The sequence below is a fragment of the Drosophila tropicalis genome, unplaced genomic scaffold (genome assembly GCF_018151085.1).
Source record: "Drosophila tropicalis isolate 14030-0801.00 unplaced genomic scaffold, ASM1815108v1 contig_393, whole genome shotgun sequence".
Taxonomy (NCBI): Eukaryota; Metazoa; Arthropoda; class Insecta; order Diptera; family Drosophilidae; genus Drosophila; species Drosophila tropicalis.
The window spans coordinates 3752688-3767301 of record NW_027172855.1 but is presented as its reverse complement, the minus strand read 5'-3'; the positions used below and the strand labels follow the sequence as shown (position 1 = coordinate 3767301).

The 14614-nt window shown below is 36.8% G+C and overlaps 4 protein-coding genes across 7 annotated transcripts in view; 3 read left to right on the top strand and 1 right to left on the bottom strand.

Moving 5' to 3' along the window:
* LOC137572769 (dorsal-related immunity factor Dif-like) overlaps positions 1-12007 on the top strand; it is a 32795-nt gene extending 20788 nt beyond the window's left edge. For 3 of the 4 annotated variants that reach the window (XM_068284592.1, XM_068284593.1, XM_068284591.1), the window contains exons 2-7: positions 4955-5027; positions 5949-6482; positions 6543-6925; positions 6986-7061; positions 9156-9269; positions 10881-12007. In XM_068284592.1, the coding sequence (XP_068140693.1) occupies positions 4997-5027; positions 5949-6482; positions 6543-6925; positions 6986-7061; positions 9156-9269; positions 10881-11656 (1914 nt within the window). In that variant the 5' untranslated portion in view covers positions 4955-4996 and the 3' untranslated portion in view covers positions 11657-12007. Of the gene's footprint in view, positions 1-89; positions 121-4954; positions 5028-5948; positions 6483-6542; positions 6926-6985; positions 7062-9155; positions 9270-10880 lie in introns of those variants that run through there. The other variant, XM_068284594.1, reaches the window with a different exon arrangement.
* LOC137572770 (embryonic polarity protein dorsal-like) lies at positions 7071-9082 on the top strand. The gene has a single exon (XM_068284595.1). It carries the CDS (start codon positions 7112-7114, stop codon positions 8954-8956), a length of 1845 nt encoding a protein of 614 aa, XP_068140696.1. The 5' UTR covers positions 7071-7111; the 3' UTR covers positions 8957-9082.
* On the bottom strand, positions 11663-14594 carry LOC137572771 (putative E3 ubiquitin-protein ligase UBR7). Its single transcript, XM_068284596.1, has 2 exons — positions 13678-14594; positions 11663-12522 (listed from the first exon to the last, which is right to left on the bottom strand). Exons 1-2 carry the CDS (start codon positions 14510-14512, stop codon positions 12146-12148), a joined length of 1212 nt encoding a protein of 403 aa, XP_068140697.1. The 5' UTR covers positions 14513-14594; the 3' UTR covers positions 11663-12145.
* Positions 12577-13613, top strand: Rsph9 (Radial spoke head protein 9). The gene is made up of 2 exons (XM_068284597.1): positions 12577-13009; positions 13074-13613. Exons 1-2 carry the CDS (start codon positions 12662-12664, stop codon positions 13569-13571), a joined length of 846 nt encoding a protein of 281 aa, XP_068140698.1. The 5' UTR covers positions 12577-12661; the 3' UTR covers positions 13572-13613.
* Positions 14595-14614: the final 20 nt, after the last annotated feature.

Sequence of the window (14614 nt, the reverse complement as noted above, 5' to 3'; positions counted from 1 at the left end):
TTCCTATCAGATACATTTACTATATCCATATTAACATTTTATACATGTCAGTGAATCTTATTTTGTCAGGTCTGGATTTTCAATGCGGCGGGGTCTGATAAGGGCGGCGAATTAACAGATGTAAGTCCGAAATAATAGATTACATTTGTTAATATGGATTCGCCAAAATGTTTTAAAATATATTTTACAGTTTAAAAACTAATCAAATTAAATTTTAAGTACTTGCAGAAATATTTTTAGTCATCGTCCTTTTGGTTGATATACTCATTGCATAGACTAAGATTGAAATTAAAGGTTACAAGAGGACCCATTGAATTTCTAAGCCCAAATTGCTTGGCCTAAAAGAAAGTTTCTGCAATTTGAGACAATTTTTAATTTATGAAATAAGTAAGCATATTCGATAGACAGTAAATGCGGTCCTGGCTTTTACGTTTATATCTTCTTTAATTACAAAAAAGCATTCCTTTGTCTACTGCTCTTTTTTTTAGCTCAATATACTCTTTGGAATTTGTAAATACTGGGTACAAAAGTGCCTTACAAATTGTTTTTGCAATGTTATAAATGTAAACAAAATTAACATATGCAAATTTTTCCCATGCCCTCGTGTGTGTGTGTCTGTCAATAAGTGTGAGTGAGTGTGTGTGACGCCAACGTTCCGCATGTAAGACAAATAAGTAGAATAGGCTCTAAAGGCCTAAAGTCGTGTGGGCTGCCTGTATGTGTCTGTGTGTGTGAGTAAGTTCAATATGTGTGATCCAAACTGGTCTGTAAGATTTTAAATACACTTACCATATGGTACATTTTGCTGGGATATAAGCGAGAACATTAAATTCCTTATAATACTTCTACCAAATAGCAAATCATGTCAGATTATTCATCATAGATATATTTTTAAGTAATTTACGCTCGAGTTATATCAATTGTCTATTTTTGAATTTGAAATCTCAGAAGCTATCATCGCTGAAATCTATACAAACGATATGAGATCAAAGCAGATTAAAGCCCGATCAAGTTGCTAACTGAAAATGCAAATAGGTTTCTAATAACAAAACATAAAATATGCCAAAATAAATAATAATATTCTAAACGTTTCTGAAGACTTACTTCTAACTAGTCCACCATGTGACTTATCTAGTTTAAACTTGAGCATATTGAATATTGAAATAATAGAAGAGGTTTCTGTAGGTGGAATTTCGGCAGCTTGTAACTAAATTGTTGGACCTAGTTAATAAAATAAACTATTTTGATATATGTTTTAAAAACTTGCAAACCCCTTCTAATAATGCAAAGTTAATGCCTTCGATAACTTGGGGGTAAAGATTTCAGTTAAATGGCTTCAAATTGATTTTCGAAAAGGTATAATCATAATATTTCGTTATATCAGATAAGATAACTATCCAATAGAACAAAAAGATTCTATGAAATATGACAAACTGAAATTTTGTATTTTCCTTTCTGTTGGGACTTGCGAAGTGCAAGATCCTGGCATGGTTGCCAATGAGTCAAAACTTGAGTGGAAATTGATAATGTAAATTTACACACTCAAGTTGACGTAGGTTATGATAGGCTTCCAATAAGAATGTCCCACGATGATATGTCTCGCAAAGGTCAATGATGAAGAAGTTCGATGATGATTATCCAAGATGGATGAATGCAATCAAATGAACGAGTAAACGAATCTAAATAGTTTTTTAAGTTTGGGACTTGCGAAGTGCAAGATCCTGTCCTGTTTGATCTGCCCAGTTGCAGATGACTCTCCAGATGAAGACTCCAATGCTCAATAGCTTGTGGATTGGGGTATGGAAAAGAAGTCTTCTCCTCTTGGAATTCCATAAAGAAGTTATTTTCATATTTCGGTTTCATGAGTTAGAAGCTCTTCATGAGCCATGTTACAGAAGCTTTTAGAACATGTTAATATAAATACAGTGATAGAAATTCCAATAATTTTAAACAGATAATATAGGAAAACTTAATATATACAAATGTATACAAATCTTTCTGGGATTAGTCACTTGTTCCATTTATCTGAAATCAAATATCATTTCATATATTAAGAAGTTTTCATTTAAATTTAAAGTCTATGAATCGAATTGAAATTAAAGGATTTTGTGTATTATATTTGCTCAATATTCAGATAGTTTAGAACCTAACAAGTAATATCTAATACCAACTTTATAAGTGTATTCACTATTCGCATTTCGTTAGAGGAATGTGACCTTTTCACTTTTCCACTGCTGTGGCTGAAAGTGTTTTCTTAAAAAGTTGAATTATGTGCGGAAAATGTAAATGAGGACATACATAAGTATTGTCTGTGTGTGTGTGTGTGTGTGTGTGCCAGTTGGCGCCTGGTATTAGTATTAAATATACATTACTAGTTAACCGAAATGATAACCTTGATCTGTGTGTAAGTAACCGGTTTGTTTGTGCATAAAATGCTATAAGTAAACTATAAACAAAATCGAAACGGAAGTCATTATGGGGCCATATAGTACATATGTTTGCATATACAAGAGCAAGGACCACAAACTGAGATGATTGTTCGATTAGAGTAAATAGACACATTTCGTTTTATTACTTTATATATGCATATACAAATATAAAAAAGCAAGTTTTTCAAGTGAAATATTAATAGTGAGGAAAAAGTGTCAATTCAATGAACTTTAAGTTCAATTTTTTATCATTAAACTGCACATCAACTACTTTTACTCAAGTACTTAAATATGTACTTATATATGCATTCACTTTTGAAATAGAATCCGGAATCATATATTGTAAATATGTTCCAATTGATAAGCTTATCATCAATGGCAGCCCTGGGGTCATTTTTTCTGAATTTCCTAAAACACACCTTATTGGTTCATTATCAGTTGCGGTTAGTCTACACTATCAGAATGTTTGAAATTTTCAATAACCAATTTTTGCTTTTGTTCTAGTTTCTAGTTTGGTCTCCGTTTTCATATGGGAAGTACAAAATCCCACAAGCACTCAACACTTGATTTAGATTTATTTATGACTATTCTAGGTAGAATAATTTTCCGAAAATACTTGAAACTAATCAAAAAAAATCAGACTAGAATTTCGTCAGTTTGGTACCTTTTGCATTTTGTCGCTAATCGACCAAATTTCTGATAAGAAGACAATCTAATAAAATTTGTGTATAATAATTTTAAAGCGCATAAGTTAGTTCAGAAGCAAAAACGAGTTCTATTGGGAGATCCCCTCATGATGAAAGAATGACATGAAATTTACAACTAAAACAATTCGGGCTTTTCTAAAAAAAAACCAAAAAAGACTTAAATCGAATTGGTTAGTTGCTCTTAATTTTATAGTTACCAAGGGCATTTATTTCTGGTCTATTCAAATAGAGATTTTCGAATAAATTTTGTTCATCTTATTGTTAGATTAAAAGGAAATCCCAGCTAGAAATTTGATGGTGCATAATTTGTTGAGCCATTGGATCAAATAAACTTAGATATATTTGTTAGCCCAGTCCAGAATTAGCCATATATCAGAATTGTCAGATTCTCGATTAAAGATTTCTGATCTTTGAAAAGTTGATTTAATATATTCATTAACCTTCATTAAAATACAGTTCTATAGACTAAATTTGAAGTTTCTCAGTTACGGCTAACTTTGCGAACCTCTAAGTTTTTCAAATTTTAAACAATTTTAGAAAACATTAACTCATTTTAATGCTTTTTAATTTAATTTTGAATTGGCATCTAAGCTAATTATTAAGTTATCTTTTCGAGCAAGATAAAAAAATGTTAATCGAAACCAAACTATTAAAATCTTCATTTCATGAAGAGAGCTTCAGCTCTAATTTAATTCATTTTTTGAGTACTTGAAAATTGAATGCCTTTATTTTCACCTAAGAATATTAACTTTTAATTTTGAGAACTAATTTATGTTTTATTCCGAATTCCACGTTCTCAAAGCCTTCGACGTAATTCTGATTTAAACTTGTTGAAGTCGTTTAGAAATCGGTTAAATTATGGGCTGGAACAAATAAACAGATTAACTAAAAATTTAGGTATGAAAATTTAAAAAAAAAAACCTTACTTTGACGAATCGTTTTTGACCAGATATTGGAGAGTAATTATTTTGTAACTTATTTTCAGATTTTTGGACAATCTGTCACTTATTCTTAGCAGCTGTATTTAAGCTTTTTGAGCATTTAATATTATAAATAATAAGTTAAAGCTTGGTTGGATTTTTTCTCGAAAGACTTTAGTTTAATAAGTTTTCTATAGAAATCATTCTAAGGTCCCTTAATCCCTACAAATCTTAGGAATACGTTATCCAAATTTCTAGTTCTTGCTGAAATATTGTTCTCAACATTTTCAAAGATTGTTTAGTTCAAAAAGTGTGTGAAAAACGTAACCCACATAAATTTGCAGTTGATTGGTTTATTTCGAAAACCTCAAAATCAAATTTTTACCCTGAAATAAACTTATAAACTTTAACTCTAAAACTACAAGGATATAGAAGTCACGCCTTCAAAGAATTTGGCAGAGAACTTTCTCAGGTTTTGCACTGAAAACGGTTTGCCAATCGTTTTGCTATTTAAGTGTTTATGGGAACTTTTATTGTCACAGCAAATATTCCATTGAGCATATATTATTGTAAACACATAAGGTCCCTCCCTCCCCCTCCCATTAAGCCTTGACACATTTTCTCAAGGTTCTGCACATATTTCAGCTTGGTAGACCTGAGAGACATAAATTTTTTATGTTTATACTCGAATTTCGCTGGCGTTTGTTGAAAATTTCAATCACTTATATATCAAGTGAAACTTTGGCACTTTTTAAATTCCATAAAATGCAATCAATCGCAATCGATTTTCTCAGTGATATGAATGCTGTCATAAATTTATCTATTTGGCTATTATATAAAATGGTTTTATATGCTAATCTATCATTATTTTTTTCCCCCGCCCCTTTTTAATTTGCAGGCAATCAACATCAATAGAAGCAACAACAGCAACATAAAACAAATGGCTGAGGAGGAGCTCTTTGGCGATTTACGTATGTATAAACATGATATCCAAGTAATTAATAAACCTCACAATAACAATTATGGCATAAATAAAAAAAAAAAAAGATGCTAAAAAGGCCAATTAATCCAAAAAAAACATGAATCAGAAAGCAACTAACCAGGCCAAATGAGTTTGGCTAATGAATAATCTGCCACAATAAGTCAATCGACAGTACATTTAATTAGGCCTGGCCAAACAGATTTCAGTTAATGCTGTGGAATTTTTAGTGGCCACAAGACAGACGCAGACAATTGCGGCATTGGTAATATGTACATAGTTGGTTTATTTTGGCCAACAAACAAGCCGCAAGGGAAGAACAAGTCAAAACAGAATAGAGTGGCCCAAATGGAATTGAGGAACTTTTTTTGGCTTACATATTTGGTTTTTTGTTGCCTTTTTTTGACGTCAGTCATTGGCAAATTCGTCGACATCTGGTAATAACAACTCGTCGAAGAAGAAGAAGAAGACTTTGCTTCGCCCTTGATATGTTCTAGGAAATAACAATAGATTTGATAAATGGCACAGTAGAACAATTTAATGCCATCTACATATGCATAATTCATATTCAGTAAATGGGACGTGTATCTTCTAGATACCAAATTATCTATGTACACGCGCATTTTTGCGAAAATTGTTTCAGGCATTCAAGGAAATTGACATGGCACAGTGGTTGAAAGTTAAACAATCTATTGGCGAAATCCTAAACGCATCGCCAACTAAAAGTTATGGGAATAAATAACAATACATGAATAATTACATTTGATTTGCAATGGGAAACCATTTCGTTCCCTAAAGTATTCTATATGTATATTGGTCGTTGACCACTGTAATCTTAGGTATTGATTTTTGCGTTTCATTTGGCTTACTTGTCTTTTACTTTCTTCACTTCGTTTTGCGCCCCCACCTTTAGAGGATATTATCAACGCTAGCTTTGAGGGAGCGAACGGAGTGAACAACATGCCGCAGGTATTCCCACAGTCCACCTCGCTGCCAGTGCTGCCGTCGCATATGCCATTACAACCGCAACCAACACCGCAGCAGACCGCTAATCCCAGACCCCGCATTCGCATTGTCGAGGAGCCGACGAATAATATTATTCGATTTCGTTATAAATGCGAGGGTCGTACTGCCGGCTCCATAGCTGGCATGAATTCCAGCCCAGAGTCGGGCAAAACATTTCCCACCATCGAGATAGTCGACTACAAGGGTCCTGTCGTTGTGGTTGTCTCATGTGTTACGAAAGATGAGCCCTATCGGCAGCATCCCCACTGGCTGGTCAGTAAGGACGAGGCCGAGAATTGCAAATCGGGTGTCTATAGCAAACGTTTGCCGCCAGAGGAGCGACGACTGGTCCTGCAGAAAGTTGGCATTCAGTGTGTTAAGAAGACAGAAGTGCGCAACTCATTGCTGGAAAGGGAACAAAGAAATGTTGATCCATATCGAGGTGGGCAAGGCTTAAATATGTGAGATGTTGGATTGAAAGTAATCGTTATTCTTTTTTCAGCTAAATTTGATCATAAAGACAACATCGGAAGCATTAATCTATACGAGCTGCGCCTCTGCTATCAGGCCTTCATCACAGTGGGCAATAGCAAGGTGCCTCTCGATCCAGTTGTCTCCTCACCCATTTACGGCAAGAGCAATGAGTTGACCATCACCCGGCTATGCAGCTGCGCCGCCAAGGTCAGTGGAGGGGATGAGATAATAATGCTGTGCGAGAAGATTGCCAAGGATGATATACAAATTAGATTCTTTGAGACAAACGATGATGGGGTTGAGGTATGGGAAGCCTACGCCGAATTCCAACAGACGGATATCTTTAAGCAAATGGCCATAGCCTTTAAGACGCCACGTTATCGGAATACAGAAATAACACACTGTGTGAATGTGAGTAAGACGCAGGATATAATTAAACTCTTGATTAAATGTCCTTACTGATCTTTGCAGGTTGAACTTCAGTTGGTACGCCCATCGGATAGAGCCACCAGCGCCGCTTTGCATTTCGAGTATTATCCAAATCCAGGTATGCTAACATTTGCTCGACTTCAACGTAAGTTGAAACGTAAGCAGGACATGGATGTGTTCCAGCAAATTTTATCGCTAGACAGTGAGACAACGGCTACGAAATATTCATGTCCTCCGGTAGATCTAAACGAGGATGAGAATAATACAGTGTCCTCGGATGAGCAACAGAGTTCGGGTACTCTGAATGAGTTTGAGATTGCGGTCAAGAAACTGCAGTTCCAACATCGTGGCGAATCCAATGAGGGTGAGGCCACGGTCACAGAGTATACCGATGGCCTGGAAAATGATAATGAACCAGAGCCAGATATGGAAATTGAACTGGAGGTGCCACAATTGTTGCCCCAATTGGCCGATGATTGTACCCAGACATCGACGCCCATGGAGGAGATACTACAGCATCCGCAATTACAGCCCAGGGCATTGAGTAATGTGGACAAGATCAATGAGTGGATGAAGAGTAGTGAGTTCGAGAGAACCGATAGTTTGACTGTGGAGAATGGGGATACACAGAGTCTCTCGAATAGCACGGCCCAAACGGCCATTACCAATGTTAGCAGTATGACTGCAAATACCACCATAACGAATCAACTGGATGAGGAAGTGGACGGCGACGATGAGAAGAAGGCTTCGCGTCGTGATACACTTGAGAATCCGGCTGTTAAGGATTTACCCGAAACCGAACTGGTAACGGCCAGTGCTCAGGCATCGGTGGATATCGATGAGAATTTCGATGAGACAGCCACCTATACTAGCTTGAAAATGGCCTACAACAATCCCATTGAGTTACCCAAAGAGGATGGGCCGCAATATCATGTGACCAATCCGTTTAGTCAAATGGATGATGATGAATTGGTGGTGCTAACTAATCCACCGGCACCACGCATCAAAGTAAATGCTGCCCAGACACCGGCAACACCTCCCTCACCACCGCTACCACTGCCACCCCGCACTCCCTCACCCTCACCGGATCCAGAGAATAGATTGCCTCCTCTGCCACCGAAACCCAAACGCAATTCCCAGGATCTTAGCGTCAGTGAGCATAGCAATGCCAGCAATTCCATATCCATCAGTCGTTCGCGCAACGGCAGTGTCAGTTCCAATCGGACAACACCCTCGCCCATTGTCATAATGCGCACACCTGATCAAAGTCCCACCAAGCGATTGCCTGCGTCTACTCCAACTGCTTCTCCCAAAAAGAGGCAAGGCTTCTTTTCACGTTTCTTCTCGCGACGCAAGAGCAAGACCGACGATGAAGACTCACAGGCTGGCAACAGTTCAAATAAATTGACAGCCGCAGGTTCATCCAATGCCACGACTCCGACAACAAGTCGAGAGCCAAGTGTCACACACTTCTCTCTGGCTGATCCCAATCGCTGCTCCTCCAGATCGATGCAGGTGCCCAGCAACACGAATCGTAGTGGTCGTCCTGTTGGTCGTAGTTCAAGTAGTGTTTCGGGCAAACGTCCTGCCCACCTGGATGCGGATGTCATTCATATACCCCTCAAGGGGGGCGACAGTGAGAACAGTTTACTCCGTCCAGAGACCTATTCGACCACCAGCACTTTGAGCTACGGTCGACCCCTAGACCGCAAGACACTGAGCACTCTCCAGCTGGCTGACATACCCATTAGTGATGGCAATATGGAATTGGTGGCCATAGCAGATCGTCAGAGTATTAAGAATCTCTGCGAAGGAGCCTACGGCGTTGTATTGGATCCCAGTGTGGACTTATCCGAAGCCGAACATTTCGCATTGTATACGAGCAAATCACCAGAGCCCCCATTCGGCAATGGAGATGATCAGCAAGCTGGTGGTGAGGTAGAGGCAGCCGAGTTCTTGAGTGCCGATGAAATAGCCAGGCGTCTCGCAGAGGCCAATGGGCTAACTGATTAAGCCAGTGGGGACACTTTCATTTACAGGAATAACAAAAGAAAACTTACTTATAGTATTTACATATATGTATAGCTAGGCCACACACAACTTTCTTCTAGTCGTTTCTATTAATTTGTTTCAGTATTATACGATAATCTAATACATACATATATTATGCACAGATTGTTTCTAATCTTGACACGATATCTCTATATTTTAGAATCCTTATCCCAGCAACGTCGTCTTGAGGCTCGCAAAGCCGTCGAAAGTGTTAAGCGCAAGCTTATGTCCTCTGATATATTCCCACAGAATCCAAAACAATATAAATCGTTCTGTAAGTTTTCTTCAATATATATATATTTTTCCTGGTGTTGGGTTCTCTCCATTTGACATTTTCCTACATTTCATGATTTCTACCGAAAAAAATAAAAATAAATATATATATATACATATATCCGTGATTCTTGGAACATGTACCTTAAAACACACACACATACATACACCCCACACACATACACATACATACATCTGATAGTTGTTGATTATTAGAGAAATCCTTGTGGACCAAAGATTGTTTTTTTTTTTACTTTTGGTATTATCCCAAAAATCCAAATTGGTTTTAGGTTTTTTTGTAGTTGCAAGTTGGCAAGTTGAACAAAAAGAAAACAAGATAAAAAACAAAAATATTTATATACATATGAAAAACAAAATTTAAACAAAATTTACATCTACACAAATTCATATGTAATTCGATTTGATGAATAAAGTGTTTTGGTTAAAATCAAAAAAGTTTATATAGAATTTTTAACTCAAGATACAGAATGACTATTCCAAAACAAAACAAAAACGGGCTCAAAATTTTTTCAACTTTGTTTTAAACTATCTAATTCGACGGGGAATTTGATTTACTTTATTTCATGGTTGAATTAAAATTTAACTTTTAAAGCATTTCGTACAGTTAAAAACCCAAAAATCGCTATCAAATTTTTTAATTTTAAATTGGCCCCAAATAGGATTCTAAGTCTTAATTTAAAGTTTGTGGTATACAGTTTTAAGTGCATTCAAATCGAAACCATTTTAAATAATCTTTTCAAATTCTATTATCTATGATATAAAATCTTATATATATGTATGATTTATTGTCGCGTCGTCCAGCTGGATAAGACCTAACTTTGAAAAACTTCAGAAAAAACCTAAATCTTTTTTATGATTTTTTTTTTTGAATAACATTTTTCGGAATTTAAAGTAATATTTTTTTAAAAAGCAAATAAACTTGGCAGACTTCAAATAAATATTTTTTATTTTTCGATATTGAAAAACATGTTGTCATAATTTTAAAACGATATTTTAATGAGATATTAGATTTCCATTAAATATTAACCAGAAACTACTTTTAAATCGCATTTTGATTTCAAAATGATTTGATGATTGAGCATCTTATCAGCATCCAAACATTTTATGGAACTTATACTAAAATTATCATTTCCAAAATCTTCAATGTTGGCTATATCACACTCAAAGAGAATGCCAAAACAGTTGACCACAAGATGTACAAAGGTTTTTCAATTTAGGGCCAAGTCTTTTTTTTTTGGAATAGTCATTAAATACTTGTTTGCCTATGGAAAGTTTTGTCGGTTTCGATTTTTCCCCCAAAAAGGTTTAGCTAGCAACTGAAACATCATCTTGCCACTTTTGAAGTACTTAACTTAAGTAAGTTATCACATTGACATTGTCCTTGTTGTTGTTATTGTTGTTCTTGTAATTAGTATTGTAGTTTCAAGGCGAATTGAGTTTGTTTGAGTTTATCGTGTGTCTTCAGTTGTATTTAACGCTTTTTGCATGTTTCTCGTTCATTTAACTTTTGTTATAAGCCAAACTTTTTCACTTATCTAAAACATGTGTTGTTAATGAAGTTTTCTTTCTTGTTTCCCCATCAATTTTGCAGCAAACCATTTACAGCAGCAACAACAGACTTTGCAACAGCAACAGCAACAACAACAACAACCAATGGGTGGCATGTACTTGGCCCATAGTCCCGGATTGCCAACAGTTAAGATAGAAAACTCCATGCTAGATATGGATAGTCGAAGTTGTCCATCGGTGGAGAGTACATATCCAAATTACAATTATCCCTCACCCAGATCTACATGCAGTACGGTGGATAGTATAAATGGTAATATGATGAAACCAACAGATCTGGCTCCGCCTCAAGAGAACTGGAATTTCAGTGTGAATATGAATTCAAATGGTGATAGCTCTTGGAGTCCCACATCCTTTAATGGCGGCAGCATAACCCCAACAAATATTTTACCATATAATAATTCACCATCGCCTAATCACAATACTGTTAGTAGCAATCAGAATAACAACAATAATATATTTAGTGTCAATATGAATGACATAAGTCCACCAAATGCTACGCCAACGAATTACATGCCATACCAAACAATAGTCAAGCAGCCATTTGACACAAGTCATCATCATCAGCAACAGCAACAGCAGCAACATCAACACCAGCAGCAACAGCAACAACACCAACATGAAGAGCCTCGGCAATCGTTTAGTGATCTAATATTATCGAGTACCTTAATGGATTTTCCAACCACAACCAGCGGCATATTGGAGCAAATCGATACCAACGATTTAATACAAGATATGGAGCAAACACTAAATTTAGGCAATTTGGGCATGACTGCGCCGGGCCAAGTGAATAAATATTAATGTACATACTTTTATTCATATATGTATATATATATTTCTAAATATTTTACTTAAATAATCGCTTTCTTTCATAAACACAGTTGATATTAAGCATATTTAGTTTTTAGGCAAAATTATCCAAAAAAACAAAAATTATAATATTCAAAGAAACTGATTCCATTTTAAGTTGAAATTGGCTAAATAGCGTACACTTCTATATATATATGTGTGTATATATGTGTATATTATATGTATGTATGTTGTAAGCAAATTCTGAATCTCATTTATATCAATGCTCAATGCTTGGTTACACATTCATTGTTAAACGAAATGAACAATAATAATATAATAATAAATCATAACTTAAACAAATGTACATTATGAATTTAACGTAATGAAATTAACTTCAATTTTCAATTTGAATTTTCCATAGGAATGCATTAGGTGGATAGGATTTTTTATGGGGTATTACAATATCGTGGCAGAATGCTGAAGAGCTATCACCCACACTTAACGACAGAAATATGGTTGGCCGAGATTCGAATTATTCTCATTACGCATGCCGGCAAAGAAACGATTGATATCCTCTTCGGTAACTACCTTCTTAGTGGCAGCAAATGTATGCAAATATTCTTTCAATTTATCCTTCATGCGATTGTATTCAGTAATTGCATCGATTTGCTGTGTACGGTCAATTGAGGCCAATGCCCGTATGCCCTGCTCGTAGCTGGAGTTCTCTTCGCCACGCTTAATACCACGCTCCTCGTACGATTTCGCTGAGTCCTCGGCATCCAAGAGAAATTCAATCGATTGCTCCTTATACAGGGGTAGGCAAACGGGGCACTGACAAAGTGATTTACGCCAATCATTTGTCCAGAAGGCAGCACCTAAAATCAACAGAATTCGAATTAGCTTCATAGTAGCAAACGATTTTTGTGTACATCACAACATTATCTCACATATAGTTCAGATCTCTACATATATAAACAACTCTAAGCTAAGACAAACAAAAATTTCAAAATAAACATGAATGTGGAGTATTTTTCGGAGGGCCTCGATTGCCTGATGTATTGCGGCATGAAGTTAACACCGGAACAGCGCATTCTTATTGAAAATTCTTTGATTACTTTACAAAACGAGAATCGCTTTACCGGCATGTACTTATGGGGTCGGATTACGGCGACGAAGAATGATTATTACATTGCTTTTGGCTATACAAATGATTGTCTAAAGGATCGCAAGTATTTCTATAGCTTGGATCAATTTCAATGGCAACTTTTGCCGTTCGTTCAGAGTCCCACAATTTTCCAGGCAACCATATTGGCCCGTGAGCCATTTATTGGGGATCCCAGCATGATTTCATATGTTAAATTGGTAAGTCCTCCTTAATTGAGTTCATAATATGGACTCATTAGATAATGGTTTTTGTTTTCCTAAGGATCCCACATTTGAAATAGTGGCCAATCAGGTGGTTGGCATTGGTAATCCTGAAGTCATTAAATTAAAGGAGGAAGAACGTTTGGCTGCCATTGTCTTTATCATTAATGAAGAGTGTGCCATCTGTCCACGCGGTGCTCTCTATAAAATGGTCGATGGTCGCGTTATACCGAATCAAATGTTTCGCGGTTTGAATGATTTACAAATTGACAATCTATCATACTATCAAATTTATCGGCTGCCGCGTAATGACCTTAAAGCAAATTTGTCAAAGCGTACCGATTATAATTATGCCATTGACTTTCTCGATACGATCGATAGTATTATACCAGTTGGTCAGGCATTTGCCTTGAATTTGCAGCGTAATGAGAGATTGGTGGTAATCAAATCCTGCCTTTGGCTGGGCATGACCTTCTTCCACAAGCTGAACTCGCACAAACATGGATTTTTGTATTTAGGTGATGGTAAAAAGAACTTTGATTTGCTTTTCATGCATTAAAAATGATGATTCAGTTGAATGACTAATTAGCAGTAATCCACATGCTTTAATGTGTTCATAATGTGTTAGGGATATGGGAAAGGACCTATATATTGAGAAAATTTACCTTTGTGCTCCTTAGTAGGTTTGGGACGACGGCAATCATCGTTTGCTAACTTTGGACGCTTGCTAGCTGGCTGGTCCTGCTCTTTCTCTTCTGATTTATTGTCCTCGACCTTTTCGGCGACACCACTGACACTAGCAGCCTCCACATTGGATTCATTGGCATTATCTACAATATGTAATGCTAAGCCGGTGTAGTCTTTGAGAAGATCATGCTTGTCCATGCAACCATCACAAATCATTTCGCTGCAAGCATCAAGCCATTTTTCAGAAGCCTCCTCGGAGGTCTTCATGTGCGGTAGATGGAACCAATCCTCGCAAATGGCACACTGTAGCATCACCTCCTCGGCGGTGCGCTCGGGATCAGGATATGGGCGTTTGCATTTGCAATACAAGCCTTGGAAATTCTGGTTATAGAGATTACCCTCATTCAAGGGTTGAACATCAGCCAGTTGAGGATTGAGGCAACAACGTTTCTGGTTGCCCATACGATGTGTGGGACAATCGCAACGGAAATTACGCTTTGTATAGAGCTCCACCAGTTCGTGGTTCTCATGACAACGATAGGAACAGGCAAGACAGACGCCAGCGGCTTTCTTCAAATCCTGACGAGCCTCTGGACAGCAGGTGAGGCAGGAGTATAGAGCCTGCCGTTGTATGGATCCCTTCTCGTAGGTGCAGGACTTTTCATCGGAGGCTCCTAGAACCGCAGCATATTCGTCCTCCATTTCTTTTTCTTGTTCCAGCACATCGACCATGGTTATAGTTGATTGCTCAAGTGCGTTATTTGCCGACTCATCTCCCTCTTCTGCGTTTGTTGTGGGCTTTTCTTCACTCATCCTTACTAACAAATTTTTTAATTTCGGAAAGTTAAAATAATGCTCAATACAAAAATGGGACTCTGGCAAAACTCTAGTGTGACCTTAGCATTGTGATTTTTG